This window comes from Erigeron canadensis, chromosome 2, assembly GCF_010389155.1.
Source record: "Erigeron canadensis isolate Cc75 chromosome 2, C_canadensis_v1, whole genome shotgun sequence".
NCBI lineage: Eukaryota > Viridiplantae > Streptophyta > Magnoliopsida > Asterales > Asteraceae > Erigeron > Erigeron canadensis.
This window is the reverse complement of record NC_057762.1, coordinates 6,242,073-6,260,027: the sequence shown is the minus strand read 5'-3', so window position 1 is coordinate 6,260,027 and position 17,955 is coordinate 6,242,073. Positions and strand designations below refer to the sequence as shown.

General features: G+C 37.0%; 2 protein-coding genes across 3 annotated transcripts; both read right to left on the bottom strand.

Moving 5' to 3' along the window:
* Positions 1–225: 225 nt before the first annotated feature.
* LOC122586804 (protein DJ-1 homolog D) lies at positions 226–17,236 on the bottom strand. The gene is made up of 5 exons (XM_043758792.1): positions 17,100–17,236; positions 16,888–17,004; positions 2,924–3,364; positions 1,352–1,714; positions 226–562 (listed from the first exon to the last, which is right to left on the bottom strand). The coding sequence occupies exons 1-5, from the start codon at positions 17,151–17,153 to the stop codon at positions 374–376; spliced, it is 1,164 nt and encodes a 387-aa protein (XP_043614727.1). The 5' UTR covers positions 17,154–17,236; the 3' UTR covers positions 226–373.
* Positions 6,520–14,584, bottom strand: LOC122586805. Of its 2 annotated transcripts, none has more exons than XM_043758793.1 (2): positions 13,842–14,584; positions 6,520–7,391 (listed from the first exon to the last, which is right to left on the bottom strand). In XM_043758793.1, exons 1-2 carry the CDS (start codon positions 13,885–13,887, stop codon positions 7,054–7,056), a joined length of 384 nt encoding a protein of 127 aa, XP_043614728.1. In that variant the 5' UTR covers positions 13,888–14,584; the 3' UTR covers positions 6,520–7,053. The 2 variants fall into 2 exon arrangements, with proteins under 2 accessions (XP_043614728.1, XP_043614729.1); XM_043758794.1 differs by having other exon boundaries at positions 13,879–14,584.
* Positions 17,237–17,955: the final 719 nt, after the last annotated feature.

The window sequence follows — 17,955 nt, the reverse complement described above, 5'->3', positions numbered from 1 at the left end:
TACTTTTCAAACAATTAACCTTTTTTAAACGCTCATGTTCAAATCAAAGACGCACTTGTCGTTCTTGTAAGCACGTGGATACTTTTTTGATATAACAATGTGCATCAACAATAATATACAAAGAAATTCACAGGCAATATAAATGATTCCCAGTGGGGGATAAAGGACTCGTGACTTTATATTAAAACATGCCAAAATACCATTACTCATTTACTTGTAATCTTGTATAGCAAAATGTTAATTATTACCCGTATTATTATGCAAATATGTTTTGGATGTTCCTTTCAACATAGTTGGAAGATTACAGTACCAAACATACTTTGATGTTTCTTTTATATGTAAGTGTTGCTACAGGTACAAACATGGAATGACACTAGAAAGATACCTTTATACCAAGCAATGACATAAACTGAGCAATGAACTCAGGGTGTCCTGGCCAGGCTGCTCCCGTAACTAAATTTCCATCAGTAAAGCAACGATGTATTGGATCAGGTTCTAACCAGGTTGCACCAGCCAAAACCACATTAAGCTTGACAGCAGGATATGCAGTACATTTTTTTCCCTGGTAAATACAGTAAAGAAAGAATAACTAGCTTACTGATACTTGAATGGAGTGACAATTACCATTACAGATCAATGTACGAAGGAGGCTTATATTCTTGACACACGAGTTTCAAAATTATATTTCATACCATTAGGGAAGGCCTTGGTATGATTAATATGCTAATTAGAATGTGTAACATAACATTCAAGTATAGATAATCTGTAATTTTACATCGATGTATATGGCGCACAAGTTTCGAGACTTTCTATAAGCACAAAGAACGTATATTTTGGAATTTACATGTAAATTTAATGCCCTTAAATTTAACGCGTATAATCATATGTAATCGCGTGTAATTATAAACAGCAAACTATAATCATATGTGAATAAGCATCAAAACGTAATGTGAAGGTAGATCAAACTGAATGGGTGGCTAGGATGGGTTCCCAGGTTCTCCCAGGTTTCTTATTGGCCTCAAATGAACTCACCCCGTATATGTTTTTTTTACCGGCATATCTAATCTTTAAATAAAACGTGAGAGGTCATAGGCATTAAAAGTAGACTTTGGGAGCCTTTCGACCCATATGATCCAATTTGACCCATTCCACTTTTAGGTCGACATAAAACACAAACCCAACCAACCCATTCACTAATCGATAGGTAATGCTGACTGTTCTAGTCAATTACGTTGGGTTGACCATAATTATAAAAACAGGACAGAGTCCTAGACTAATAAAAAAGGTTAAACCGTTTGAGACTGGCATCATGAACATCAATCCACCATTGTACTATAATGACATACTGTACCTTGAGAACACCAGCAGCAGCCAGAATCTGTTGGCCATGGCAGATTGATGCCACTGGCTTTCCAGCCTCCATAAAATCCTTGACCAGTTTGATAACTGCTTGGTCTAGGGCAAGGTATTCCGGAGCCCGACCTCCAGGGATGACAAGAGCATCATAGCTTGAAGCATCAACATCACTGAAGTTAGCTGTTAGATTGAAATTATGTCCTTCTTTTTCGCTGTATGTCTGGTCCCCCTCAAAATCATGGACAGCTGTAGGACACATATCTCCCGCTTTTTTGTTGGGGCAAACAGCATTGACCTGACATTCAAGAGCTTCAAGGGACTGAAAAGGAACATATACCTCGTAATCTTCCATGTAATCCTGCACTAGACCCAAAATAAAGACAGTTACTAATTATGTAGGAAACAGACATACTTTTACTTAAGACGACAAGTTACACTAAAAGAATGCATCTTCAGGGAACTTCTACTTTGAAAAGATACTCTCAAAATCAAAATCTAAAGATCAATGTTACAAGTTTATAATCTAAGAAGAGACAAAGAAGTATATTGGAAGTATACTCTTATTCTCTTAAGCAATACAGATTGGCTAAAAGTATGATACCTTTACTAGTAAATTGCCCTTTTTAGATAAAAAGAAAATGCACGACTTTGACTTGGACTTTGCTGCATTCCCTCAAGTCACTCCAAGAAATAATATACATGGATTACTAACATCCAAAATGAACATTTACATACATTTTCAAAGTAAATATGTGAATTTAAATTTACGTAAAGTATTGTTTAGGATACAAATGAACTTTTATTTTCTTTTTCACCTTCAAATCAACTATTTCAGAAATTTAATGTTATATATACTTATAATAGAAAATGTAGTTTGTTTTATCACTTAAATTGTAGGGCTTTTTTTTGTCACTATATCATTATACACAACAATAGACATCAAGATTTTATGACCACAAAATATTGGTTATATTGTCTAGTGTTCATCTTATTGTTATTTGTAACAAAATGTTGACTTTATTTAATATTTTGGTATTTTGTCAACAAAAAAGAATTGTTTTTTGATATCCAAATGGTATCCATCAGCCCATCTCATCCAATAGATATTGATATGGATGCAGATGTGGATAATATCCAGTGGATATGACTTTAGCCGATCCATTGCCATAATAGCACAAAAGAAGTAAACGGGTGCAAAGGTCAAGTTATTACTGGAAGCATTGGTTTTAATTATTAGTTTAGTGAAGGTATGTTGCTTTAGCATGGGGAAAAAGTGAAAAACAAGTGTAACTGTTGCTAAAAGAAATACATTGCTATAATAACAATTGAGATAAAAACTTCGAATAAGGTAGTTATGTCTGGTGATTAACAGATAATTTTAATTTGCAGTCCCTATTAAAACTTCATTAATTCTGGTTTATTCAATGAACAAATACCAGCTATAGTAAAATACATATAGCTACAAATAAAAATATAAAGGAAAACAACCCGGTGACCGTCCAATATAAACCATAATCATTGCACATCAGTTCAAGTTACGTTTATACTAAAAGAATATATAACTTACCCCACAGAGGAATAGAATCCGTTTGTTGGAACCAGTTACAGTGCCTCCTAACGCCTTCAAAAAATGACGGATATACTCTGCGTGACCATAGTAAGTTGTTCCAGTGATAATATTTCCATCAACGGTGCATGATGCCAAGGTCTCGGGCTCTACCCAATGAGCACCAGCAGCAACAACCACGGGTCCAACAGAAGGATACGCTGTAATTTTTCGACCACTAATAACATCAGCAGCAGCCAAGATAAGCTGTCCATGACAGATGGAAGCAACAGGTTTTCCAGATTTGACAAAATGTGTCACCAGCTGAAGTACATTGTCATTCATGGCAAGATATTCTGGAGCCCGTCCTCCTGGTAGAACCAGGCCATCATATGTGCTCGGATCAATCTCATCAAATGTAGCATTGAGAGTAAAGTTGTGACCACGGCTCTCTGAATACGTCTGTTAAATTATAGTAAAGCCAAATAAGACTAGTTAATACGCGAAGCAAAATATCCTAATGTAGGGATATTTCTTACACCTGCCTATAAACTTTTGTTAGCCACAACAATTTAATAGTAAGCTTAATGATGTCAGACCAAATAATTCCCTCGTAAGAGTACATGTCCATTTTCAAAATCCAGGGTCTGGAATCATAAACAGCTAAACAAGGTTACATGATTCATCAGACAACAAAGCTGAACTAAATATTTATTATAATGTATTAACAAAATTTGACCAGGGATCAGAAAATGAAGCAACACTCAACCAGAAGAACTAGCTGTCTCGTACACTCTCTACCATTGGAAAACATCAAGCGGTTGTGTTAAACCTAAAAAGACTAATACGTGAGTGTAACTACACAAGATCTGAAAGAGTTGCCCACATGAAGAAAAAGCTTGAGGTAAGTTGTAATTTTAAGAAGAGTAGATGAGAGTGTGTAACGTTGACATCATGGTTCTCAACAGTAATGCCTTGTGTGGTGCGATGTTGAAATTGTTCATTATATGAGCTTACTGAAAACAATCATGTTTCTGAGTTTTGTCAATGTGTTGTATGCAATCTTGTTCAAATTGTTTGCAATAAACGTTAACAAGCCTTACATAATACAATTAACTCTTACGAACAACAAAACTTGTTCATATTTAAGTATGAACGAAATTTACTCTTTATAACCTAATACACTCACATTCACATACCTCATTGTTGTTGTAACTATAAATTAAAGCAGCAATCATTGAATAACTTAAACAGAAATCGAGTACATAATATCTCTTTCTCTCTCTCTCTCTCTCTATATATATATATATATATATATATAAATCTCTATCTTTTAGTGCCCATGTGGCAGTTGACATTAGTTCGGGTCTTGCATTCGTGGTGGCATGCTGCTGTTGACAAAGACCCTATGTTGGAACTTACTTAAGCGAATGAACAGGTTAGACAATAGTATTTTTTTTCCTCTAAATTATATTAATTTTATTGAAGTAGTTATAATTGCAACTTATCATGCGTTGGAGACAGATTATTGCTTAAAAGTTGTTATTGATTGTGAGAACTTTGGCACAATCATTAGCTTGAGATTGACATGGTGCTATTGATCATGAAAACAGTGAAATGCCTTTCGTAAAAAGTTCATAAGTTAAAGGTGTGTTTGCCTATTTTTTTCATCACAAAATTACTGATGGTATTGAGTTTGGTTCGCAAGATTCATTTTGGTAAAAAGTAATTGATTCTTTAAACCATTATTTATGTCTTCTTGAATCAACAAACCCTTCTGAATGCAAAAAAGGACACCATCGTTTGCAATAATATGTTAATTTGAAAAGCTAGAGGGTGTTTTTTTGTATAAAAGTTTGATTATTTCTCAAGAGGAGTTGTTTTTATGAACTGTATAACCTATGTTATTGCAGTTATGGTACAACTTACTGTCTATGATGGCACCAGTCTCCTTTATCCTAAGTCCTGTTTCTCATCTATGTGGTGGCCGTGTTACATGTGCTTTACTAACTTGCGTTCACTTTTTAGAGCCTACTATTTATACTCTTAATTGTAAGCCCTGTTTCTCATGTCTGTGGTGGCATGTTACATGCAACTATCTCACCTATGTCAATTTTTATATCCTACTAATTATACTCTGGAATTGTATTTTGTAGATACACATAGTTGTTTTGTTGACTTTAGCATATTGATTCATGGATGGTAATGATATATATTTTTTTAATGATATATGAAGTTGAGACCTCTACCTTAGGGGAAAATACTCCGGACCAACCCCTATGTGAAGGATTGACGTATCCCATAAAGTTCTTGCTGGCCTGAATATATCATGTTATGTTTCTTGGTGATTGTGGACTTCCAGCTGTTAGGAACAGCCTTAGCTAAGCACAGCGGAAGCAATTAAACGAAAAGATAAAACGAGAAAATATAGATAAACGACACACGAGATTTAACGTGGTTCGGCCCCAGTGGGGGGCCTAACCCACCGGCTGCAACTAGGTTATTTTATAAAGCCTCCCGTTCCAAGAACAAACTAAAACTTCAAAACAGAAGTTTCCCATGTCTTCAGTTTTCCATGAACAAGCTAAGATTTCAATAAAAACAAATAGGAACAGATGTCTTCACAGGTTCAGCTCTTGAGAACAAACCAAACTTCAATCCATGCATCCCATGTGTACCTAATTGCAGCGGCCCTTTTCATCAGTCACCTGAAAGGCCCATTGAAGCTATAAAACGCTCCAATACAGTGAGACACAACTGACTCAGTCATAGCAAAGATCACCAATGACTCATCCTCAATCTCAACCGGCTCCTACTGATTTGAAATACCAACTCCAGAGACTCCAGAGGAACAACACTCTTCACTAGCGGTAGCATCACAAGAAAGATTTCATTCGGAACCCTGGTCTTCAGAACTCAACGTTGATTTCAACATATGTCAACACACTCCTCGTGCTCTCACTGTTACAAAATCCCGTCCAAGTTCAAACCTCCTAATACGCTCAAACAGATTACCTGAAAGTCCCAGAGTCCTCTACCGCGCACTAGAGTCCTCTATCGCGCACCAGACTCGTATAACTCTCGAATCCGCGAGCCAAGACTTTTCTCTGAAAGTTGGTTCAATTCTTTCGGTACTGCAGTAATCTGCTAACTCTAAAATTCTAAACAACAAACCAGTGCTTCACTACAGTACGTAACATAAAATGAAGCAAACCAGAATTTGTAACAAGAGTCTTTACTGCCTTCCAATGAGCCCCAATGCATCAACCCAGACACATTCTTATAAGCAAAATTTTATCAGACTCTAAAACTCTAAAACCCTGAGCACCTCATGCAACCCCACAAAACTATGCACAACTCCCACTGTCCCTGTTATTCCAACCCATGTTAAACCAGACTTCATGAGACGAACCTCTACTCGTATTCAACCAGCGAAGACTTCACCCAATACCAGTACAAAGATCCGATCAAAAGTCAAACCACCGATCAAAACCGAAAAAGGTAGAGTTAGCGGAATAAATAACGATCGTGCAGAGAGTCAAAACGATAAAACTCAGACTGCTAAAATAATTAAAACTTATAGAAAATATAAAACTTAAAACTTTGAAAAGATTATAGAACTCAAACTCAAACTTATATTGAAAATATTTAGAGAATTATCAGATTAGGTAATTCCTATCGTGATTCTTCTCAATATACAATGACATCTATTTATACAATTTCAAGAGATATGATTAGGTATTAGCCGGGTGCACTTATGGGCCCCATAGTCACTAATTTCAACCTATTCTTCTCTTTACTTACACACCATTCCTTTAAAGGAATTATTACAAACGACAAGCAAAGGACTTATTACTTATCTTTGCTTTGGATACACACCATTCCTTTAAGAGGAATTATTACTGACAACTAGCAAAGGACATATTGCTATCTTTGCTTTGGATACACACCATTCCTTTAGGAGGAATTATTACAAATGACAAGCAAAGGACATATTACTATTCTTGCTTTTGACACACTCCATTCCTTTTAAGGGAATCAAACAAAGAGCATAGTAACTTGAAGATACGTGAAAATCTTGATGATTGATGATGTGGTTAGGTCCATTATTTCCACTGCTTCATATTTTGGATTTATTAAGGATTTTTGGGCTAGACTTCATTTGTTGGACCGTTTGCACCATTTTCTTCATAGACGAATTGTGATTCACTTACTTGGTCTACTAGCCCTTTCTTGACTTCTTGGGCTTTGGTTCCCCAATACTTCTTGAATTTTGAGTCCAAGAGATAGTATGCCTTTTCTGTTCCAAGTTCTACACCTCTTATGATTTGTGTTAAAGCAATGAGGCCTTGATTGACTTGAGATTCTTGTTGGGCTGTGTCATAGCCCAGCTGACTTCCATCCCATAATTCTTTGAGCGTTGTATCTAAAAGTTCTAGGCCTTGAGTTGTTAACCCTTGATCTTCCTGGTTAAGGCATTCTTCGTTTCCTGCAATAAGAACATTAACCAACCTTGACAAATTATCTGCTAATACATTCAGCTTGTCATCAATGTGTTCTAAGTGGATATGAACCCCTGTTCCGGTGAAATAATCAACAAAATTCATCCACCTAACTCTTGATGGCTTATTTTGGACAGTTTTGTTATAGAAACTAATAATTGCTTGGCAGTCTGTCCGAAGTGTTACTTCGTCTTTTCCAATGTAATAAATTTTGAAGGATTTTAATCCTTCCATGGCAGCATGAATTTCAGCATCTATTGTGGATTTTATTGGATTAAACTTCCCACTAGCGTAAGCACACACTTTCTCATCTCTTTTTGGGTCATTCTTCTTACGTTTCCATTTGCAGACTGCTCCCCATCCTTCCATGCATCCGTCTGTTTCGATGATCATATACGCATTCTCCGGAGGGATTTCCATATCTGGCAAGTTCTGTACTTGCCTTTTGATTTTGCGGACGATTTCCCAGTCAGATTGCTTCATCTTTTATCACCATGTGGACTGGTCTTTTCATACAAAGGCCCCAATAATGTTCCCAGTTTTGGAATATATGCCCGGGCATAATTAAGAATTCCAAGCCAAGAACGCAATCCCTTCTTATTTTTCAAGTTTTCTTCATCAAATCCAGCAATTTTCTTGATGATGTGAGGTTGAAGTTTAATTCTTCCGTTACCAATTATTGCCCCAAGGAACTCTACTTCACGGACAACGATTTTCATTTTATTCTCTGATAAGATTAACCTGTTTTCCTTGCAAATTTTTAACATTTGCTCCAGGTGCTTTGCATGACTTCTCTCATCATCTGAAAATACGAGTATATCATCAATATATACAGCCATACAGTTTTCATATCCTTTGAAGCAATGATCCATTTTTCGTTGAAAAATTGCTGGAGCATTCTTGAGGCCGAATGGCATAACAAGCCATTCATATAACCCATCTGGTGTAATGAAAGCGGTCCATGGAATTGAACTTTCTTCCATTGCCACCTGGTGGAACCCGCTCTTCAAATCAAACTTAGAGTAGATTTTTGAATTGCCAATCTTTTGTATGATGGTGTTAATACTAGGCAGGGAGTACTGACCTTTGTAAGTATTATCATTGAGCGTTCTGTAATTAAACACCATCCTCTCTTTTCCCTTTATCTCCTTCCCGGTCTTGGGGTCAACTGATGTTCCAGAATTGACCATCATTGCCATGGTCCTATGACGGCTTTTGCTTGGTCTGATAACTCCCGGTATTAGCAAGGCTTTGATATGCTTCTGAAATTGCTCCTTCATGGCCGGCGTGACATGGCTTAGGGGTTTATCTTGAACTGTGATATCAGGATTAATGATATCCAATTTGCACTTGATCTGGTTCTTTTGCCAATGCTTCAATGGTTCCTCCCCAATATAACCTTGTTGCTTTAACCTTTCTAATAAAGGTTTAAACTTCTGTTGGAATGTTATACTTGTGTGACCAATATTGAAGAACACAGCTTCACTAATGGCCAAAAACTCATCTTCTTCTAGCTCCATTTCTTGTATAGCACATCCTTGTATCTCCGCTTCTGGCTTTGTCTGGATTGTTGTTATTCCCTTGTAGAAAGTGACTGTATTACCTTCTAAACGAACCCCTCCTTGTTGGCTTTTAAGAAAATTACAGCCAATGAGCATTTCTATGCCATCAAGATCTCTCATTCCCATAGGGAAACAATATGTAAACGGAATTCTGAATTTGTATTCTCCTATCTCCATTTGTCCACCTTTCAGCTTTTCATCAACTTCTTGAACGGAGTTAATTCCTGAGAACTTAACGAAGTAAAGGCATTTTTCAATGGCCTTTACCGGAACAGCATTTCTGTCGACACAACACGTAGTACATCCTGTGTCAAGAATTGCTTTGACAGTGAACCTTTCGACACCTGGGATGTCAAATGTGACAGGCAGATTATACAACCTGTTTATGACTTTCTTCTTTTTAAGACCCATTTTAACGGTCTCTAATTCTTGCACAAGGTTAGCTTGCTCAATAATAACCAGTGCATGCTCCATTTCTCTAACCTCATCTACTTCTGGGTCGCTATCAGCGTAATTCTTCAGGTTAGCTGGGTTCAGCCCTCTTCTTTTCAGGACTTCCTTATCCTTTTCATTATTAGGATCAAGTAATCCTGTGTTCTTCTTTAATCCGTTGGTACCTTCCTTTTCATCTTTAATTTTAAGTGGTTGATTTTGTCTATTAACCAATTCCTCCCATTCTTTTACCAGCTCTTCTTTCTCACTTTCTTTAAAGGCGCATTTTCCTTTAAGGTCTTCTGCATCTTGCTCAAGGCTCTTTTCCATCTGCTTCTTAAGCCTTTCATTTTCGTTTGAAAGATGTATGCAGTATCTGAGCAATTCATTAAGGAGCTCATCTTTATTGTGATAAACTTTTTCTTCTGGTGGGTCTGGGGTTACTTCTAGTTGTAAGTAATACTTTGAGCATAACTTACATGCTGTTAGTAAGCATTTTGTACAATGACTTCTGACCCTTTTTGTAGTTTTTAATCCACAGAAAGAGCATCCTTCATTTTCTATGGCTACTTCAGAGTTTATTGCCAACTCATGTTTGATACACTTCTTCTGCTCATCATTTAATGGCAATGATGACCTCCAATTTGCATTTGGTGATCTCGTAGGAATTTGATTTCCTTCTACGAATGCATATCCCCATTCTTCGGGAAGCCCTGTTGTGAGAGCATTAGCTATATATTCTTTAGTCTTTCCAGCCGATTCCCCTTCAGAGAGACTACAAATTCCATCAGAATCTTCATCGCCCATATCTACAGAAACATCACAGTCATCAGGTAGCTCTGTTTCTTTTAGCATGGCAGCTCTTGTCATATTTCCTCTCGAGCTTTTGCATTCCCTTGCAAAATGGCCTTCTTCTCCACAAATGAAACATTTGCATTTGCGGGTTCTCATTCGGTCAGCATGCTTTGTTTTGAAGACTCTAAGATGAGAGTCATGAGGTTTGCCTTTGTACTTTGTTGCCTTTCTTAGGCCATACTTCTTGTCTGTTGAGTATTGGCCAGAAATTTTTATTTGGCCACAAAAGGAGAGATCTTTTAAGCTTCTTTGAAGGGCAGCTTGACTGCACATCTCCTTTAGGTAATTATAAGTAAACCATATTACAGGTACTACTGCCGCTGTTGTTGATGGATGCTTTTCATACCACTTCTTTCTTATATCATTCCCCAGTAGTGGAGGCATTTTCCGAAAAAGCTTCTCAGTTGTTTCTTCAAAATACATTCTTCCGGACTTTGCAACTAATGCCTTAAACTGGTCTAGGTACCTAAAAATGTCTTTAGGGTTATCACATGTTAACCTTTCAAGATCATTATAGGCCCTATTTTGTTCCTCTGTGCTCCCTTGATAGGGATCTTCAAGCAAGAATATCCTTCTTATTTGAGAAAGGATATTTTGAGTATCGTCAGCAATTTCTACCAGAGCTTGATAATCTTCGGGGAACGCCATTCGCCATTGAATGAAAGTCTTCTTTTCAGTATCTCTGAGGAGATTTTCAATATAAGTTACCTTTTGTTGCTTTGATGTCCATACCATGTGTGGGTTATCTATTACATTAGGAGTAACAGATTCCCATCTTGCAATCACTTCTTCATATAGCCCTACATCCATTGGTAGGACCAGCATCACTCCTTGGTTTACTCCTGCTGTGGGGAGATTCCACATACCATAGCCAAGAGTATCTTCGGCCTTAACCTTAGATAACTTAGTTTTTACCCCATTAAGATCAAAACTTGGAATCTGACCTGTTCCGGTGGCTGGTGGATAACCAACCTCGCTCATTAATGGCTCAGTAGGTGGTTTAAAGCCAGAGGTTACGCTACTATAACCTCGATCTTGTTTTGCTCCAAGCTTTTCTGCTGCTTGTACAAATTTCTGCAATGAGGGGTAATCCCAGTTGGGTTCTTCACCAAGAACGTAACCGGCTTGAGTGCATTCTGGCTCACTTTCTTCATACTGGTTACAGAATATACTATGAGAGCCATGCTTTCCTGAGCAGTTACTACACCTTCTGTTTCCTTTTGATCCCCTGTATTTTTGCTTCCTGATTTTTGTCACCAGGTCACGATTTGCATCGAAACAAGGAGTATCAAAGGTTTCATTGTTTTCATACTTTTCCTCATAATTCTCTTTTAAAACATATGGTATGGTAACGAGCATTCACCACTGTTGTAAGTTTGTACAGGTGTGGGATTCCAGTTAACAGGAGTATTACCAGGTTCCAATTGATCCTGAGAATATCCTGCTAAATAATCTTCATCTTCAGATTCCATACCTTGCATCAATTCCTCATTCTGGTAGGATACTGAGGGTTCTGTTCCTTGCATCAGTTGGGACTGATAGGACGCAACAGAATTACCCTCACCTTGCACCATATTTTGGTTTTGATAGGACGCTACAGAAGATTTACCATAAATCCCACCACCTTCTGCATTGAGATGATGATGCAAAGTTATCATCTCAGCGCCGTACCGGCCTATCGAAGCGAAGAAAGAGATCATTGAGCCTGTTTAGCCGAGCTGAGGTTTGGAACCTTATAAAATAATATAGATAGATATATATAAAATAATAAGCTAAGGGGGCTGGGAATCGCAATAATTTAAAAGTCCTCCATTGAATGGGATGAGAAAGACAGGTTCGGAAATGGCCGGATTAGCAGGAGGGCTGCATTCATGGCAATCATCACTAGTTTCTCCCGAGGGCATGGTATGGCTTTGTTCTAGGTCTTGTTTAATAGATGTCGAGTCCGCTTTTCCCATCTTCCCAATCATAGTCCTGCCATAGGCTTTTGGAAACTTCTTTTGTGCGTATGCGCCCAGCACCTTCATCTTCACTTTGGGTGTTGCTTGAACTATCATAACTAGCCATTTTTCTTCCATATTCTGAAATACTTTTATCTATCTTCTGAATATCCGACACATACTACTTTTGTTTCATCAGTATCATCTTCTCACTTCTCCCCAGACTGTTGGGATTATATCTTCTATGGATATTTCTGAACTTGGTGGTGATGAGTATTTCACCATGTAATCATATTTTCCAGATGGTTCTCCAAGGGTATCCCAAACTTCCTTCTTCTTTTTTTGTTGCAGAATCGATCTTTGTTTACTTTCAGCTTCATACCTTAGGATAATCTTAGGGGACATTCCATTATTAAGGAAATGTCTCCTTTCAGAATCTGCAAAAACAGCATCAAATTCCTCACGCTCCATGCCTTTGTTGTTGTAGGCAGGTTCTCCAACTATTGGTGCTGCTTTATGGTTTGTAAACCTTAGAGAGACTGTTCCATCTGTGCGTGTTCCAGTACTAACTCTTCTCGGAACTTTTGGTTGCACCATCTTGCTTTTCTTCAGGATCCACCTCTGGCCTTCCAATTGGGCTGTTGTCCATCTATCACCCGTGATTGCACAAATTCCATTGGATACAAGGTATTCAGATACGTTTTGAACATTGTATCTGAAACCTGTAACACTGGTATTCGTTATTCGCCCAATCAGTGCTTTTGTGATAAGCAAGTTGGACTCTCCACCTACCCATTCTTCATATCCTCTTGTCTGGATTGAAATTTGAAAGTGATTTCGAAAATCTTGAATACTAGTCATGATATCGGGGACAATATATACGAGCTGTCATCGTATATCTATTTCCATGGTACCAATAATTGACCTGTCATCGTTCCATCTTGTATCTCTTTGACTTGGACTTCAAGGTTTTCAGTTAACCTTAAGGCTTCAGCTTTAGCTATTTTGGGTTGTTGTGCTATTTGTTCGACAAGTTCTGTAACTTGTCTAACAGTGAGTGGTTTTTGATTTTCTATTTCTGAGGTGAATTGAGTTATCCTTCTCAGGATTTGGTCTTGGTTTCTCTTGAGGATTTCAATGTGAGCTTCGTGATTTTCAAAGGTTTTATGGATTTGGTGCAAGTGTTTGAAGATTGTTATATTACCTAAATTAACTTGATCAAATATTCTACTAAGGTTATTTTCTAAAGATAAAAGATTATCTGAAATAAAGTTTAAATGAGGGCTTTCTGAGGATGAAACATGTTGAGTTTTTGAACTATGAAAACAATAAAAGGAAATATTTTCTTTAGTTACTGATTTACTATAACTTGGTAGTTCTAGATTTAGATAATCAAGGCCTGCAACTCGGGATTTATCATACCATTCCTGAAGAGTTTTTTCATATCTTTCGGACATAAAGAATTTTTTTTTTTTTTAAACAAAATTATCTTTTATTAATTTATCCTCACCCGTACTACCTATAGGACTTATCCATGCCTATACCTTCCAGTCTTTTGAACAAATTAATAAAAGTAATTCTATAAAATAATTCAACATGCTTGAAAGAAAATTTTAAATTAAGAACGCAGGAATTTTAGTAGACTTACCCTTGTTGCAGTTCTTGAAATGGCTTAGTAGACTTACCACTTTCATACATCCACAGTTCCAGACCAGTTAACAGCAAACGATCAATAGAGCAGTAGAGAAAACAAGCGTTAGTTCCATCACTTGACCAACTTTTTTTCACTCGTGTCGACACTAGGAACCCTGGAACAGGAATACTCAAAATACAAAGCACTCCAAACCTGCTAGCTCTATTGTCTTCACAACCAGTATCATATCCAACAGAATCCACTCCAACCCAAAACACCCGTATATACCCGGTCGAATAAAGGCTTAACCCTAATCAACCTAATACCTTGTTTCAATGGGCTGACTTCAAACAAGGGTACTAATCTTCTTTCCTTTTCTAATCGATCAAGGTAATATCATAGCAACAAACTTAGTAACAACCACCCCGCATAAACACAACCTAATCGTGAATTAGAATAACCCGAAATACAAAACAATAAACTGAACAAAGACAATACCTCAGCCTCTGCCTCAGCCTCTGATCAATGAAGGACAAGAATGTCACGGTGGTAACCAAGAACAATAGCTAATAGCTCCCGAACAAGAAAACCTAAATAGTGCTTTTATCATCTTCCAATCGATCAATTGATCAATGACACCAAATAACCCCAAAAACCAGAAACTCTAACAGAGTTCCAAAGACTGGCGGCTGACAACAGCAAAGACAGCTGCAACAGCGGCAGAACAGGTGGTTAACAGCGGCGGAACAGCAGCAAAAAAGCTGCAAACCAGACCCAGAAACAGATCGAATCAGGAAGAGAAAAAAAAAACAGCAGCAACAGCAGTTCCAACAGTTAAATTAACAGATTTTAGCAGCAACAAGTGGCTAAACAGCAGATTACAGCAGATGAACAGTAGCAAACAGCAGCAGAAAACAGCAAACAGGGGCAAATAATCAACTGATCAACAAATCAGCAGCAAACAGCTGCAAATCAGCAGCAGACAGCCACCAACAGCAGCAAACAGCGGCGAACAAGGGTAGAAGAAACCCTAATAGGACGGCTGTAGATAGCAGCAGGTGGTACAACCGCTCTTGAACAGCTGTGAATGAAAACAGCGAACAAGAGAGACAAAACTAAAACCCTAATTGCGAAAAATAGCACCTTGGCTCCGATACCACTTGTTAGGAATAGCCTTAGCCAAGCACAGCGGAAGCAATCAAACAAAAAGATAAAACGAGAAAATATAGATAAACGACACACGAGATTTAACGTGGTTTGCCAGTGGGGGGCCTAATCCACCGGCTGCAACTAGGTTATTTTATTAAGCTCTAAACCATAATTGATTACAATTACATAGGAATATATTTATAGGAGAACAATTAGGGTTAGAAGACTCGTTCCCCAAGAAACCTAAACCTGCCTCCATTAAAAACAGGCCCACTAGGCCTTAAATAGATCCAGCCCAGCAGGGCCTTCATGTCCAACACCAGCAGCACTAGAATTCTACAAGTTAAGAATCTTAAAAACTATTCACAGGTTAATGAAATCAAAGGAAAAGGTATCGTATCCTACATCCCTAATGAACTGCCAAGTCTCACTGATCAAGATAAGGAGGCAAGCTTTTTTCCTTTGTCATATAATTATTATGATCATTTGCTTTTCATAATGCTAGATTTGGATAAATTGGTGACATGTGTTACTCTTTACAGAGTTTTGTAACCAGTTATACACCAATACGGTTCATCAACAAATCTATGTAAATAGATGATTGCATTTTGGAAGCTACAATAAGCAACTACTTATTGTTCTCCTTGATTGTTTGTTTCTTGTTTGGAAATGAGTATCTTATTAATCATAAGTTAGTTGGAATATAAGTTAGTCCGAATACTGAATACAATCAACATATTCTTACAAGTCTATCATATTTATTTTTCTTTTATTTGCAATGGCTATAACTTAATTTTATAGTTATTATATGTCTCTTATGTTGAGGTTGACTCACGTGTACAGGCCTTAGTACTTTTTTATGAGTTCCTACAAGCATGAATGAAGCATATGGTATAATCCATTCTCAATGGTTATAATGAAGTTACAATGGCGAGACGGTTCCAACCTTACTGACAAATAAGAAAGAATAGTATGTAGAAAGGGGCTTGATGTCATGGCAACATTTGCATTCACAAACATCTATTGTGTGCTTGAAACCAACTCAAAGTCATATATTATTTCTTCTTCGCCACTAATTGTCTCACTTATTTTTGTTTCTATGTATAGTTTACACACTTACACCAACTTATTATGGACCAGATTTCATATTTTTTACAAAAGGTTCTTTTCAAGGATAAATTGACCTAGTTATTATAAAGAAATTATGTTGATCCATGCAATGCACGGGTATAACCTTGTATATATATACTAGTCATATGCCCGAGTGATGCGGTGGTATAGTGATGGCGGCGGGAGTGGCGGTGGTGGTTGTAATGGCGGCAGTGATCGTCGGTTATTGATGTAAAAGGGGTAGTGTAGTACTGTAGTTATTTTAAGGGTTAAGGGTAGATGTTGTAAATTAATTTTATTAAGGTTATTAACTTATTATAGGTATTTGAAGTAGATATTATAGATATTTAAAGTGGGGATGTTTTAAATTAGTGAAAAAAGGGAGGGGCATTTGGGGTTATCAACAACTTAGTTGAAAAAAATGGAGGGAACCAAATAAAATGTAGTGTATACAAATATTACTAGCACAGTACCAACGCAATACGGCGTTGGTGGTGACGACGCTCTAGTGGTGAAGGCAATAGGTGTTGATAGCAACGACTATTGGTGGTGGTGCAACTGTCGAGTGGTGTAGGTTGAAATATTTAGAGGGTAAATTAGTAAGATAAGGGTTAAGGGTGTAAATTATTTCATTAATGACAAATTGGATAATTTCTAGAACTCTCTCCTAAAATTCATTAACTTTCTTGTAACTATTTCTAAAATGAGGAGGGCCTAGAATTTTCATAAACTAGTAAAGATAAAGATAGATGTAGATATAGGGGAAATAGATATTATAGTTAAAAGGAGAAAGGGAAGAGACCTGGTGAGAAGTAGTTTGGTGAATAGCAGTGCGACAAATATCACCGGATTTTTTAGAAGGGCAAACAGCATCTACAGCCACCCCAAATGCTTGTAATGCTTGAAATGGAACCATCGCCTTTACAAACCAACAGATATCAATCAGATTCATATTCTTCTACACAAGAAGCAACAGCAGATTAAATAATTTAACCAATCAACAAACAAACAAACCTCAGAATCTTCCATAAAATCGCCACATAGCATCAGCACCTTCTTCTTCGCCATTGCAAATAGTAAGATTTTTGGACCACGAAACTAGGTTTATCTAGATTCCTCTGCCGTCTTCTGTCTTTTCTTTACTTCACTTATCACTAGTACAGCTTCTTTATAAATTTTGGTCTCCACCCTCTCTCTATGTGATTTTACCTCCCTACCCTCCCCTGCCCTATACTATATTTTTCTAAAACGATATGAATTCCAAATTAAATTAACAAAATTAAAAAAGAGATTTGCCAATCAAAGTCAGCCCAGTTGGTAACAGGCGCTCCTGGTTTTATCCAAAGTTTAATGATAAAACATTAGGGTTTTTCCTTTAAATAATTGTAACGGCTCATGGTCAACATCTCGTTGTCTAGGGTACGTGCAAGGCTTCATCATTATATGGTGAGGATTTCCCTGATGTTGTATACTGACTAAATGTTAAAAAAAAAAAAAGATTAGAAAAGAGATTAATGAATACCACATGTCACATTTTAAGAGGATTTTTAGGTTATTTTTAGAAAGATTAATCATTTTCCATTTCTAAATATTTTAAATAGCATCTATCATCTGAAATCGAAATACAAAACCAAAAATCTAAAAAAGCGATAAAAAATCGAACAAAAAAAAACCGAAAATTGAATACCGATCGGTTTAATTTTGTTTTTTGTAAAACCGAACAGAACAGTTTGAGATTCGGTTTCATATGCAATAATCGATCACTAAAACTGAACCGAAAATCACATATATTTTCATCTATTTTATACTTGTAACATTTAGGTTTTTTATTTGTATATATATGAGGAAATCGCGATAATAGCCAATTTTC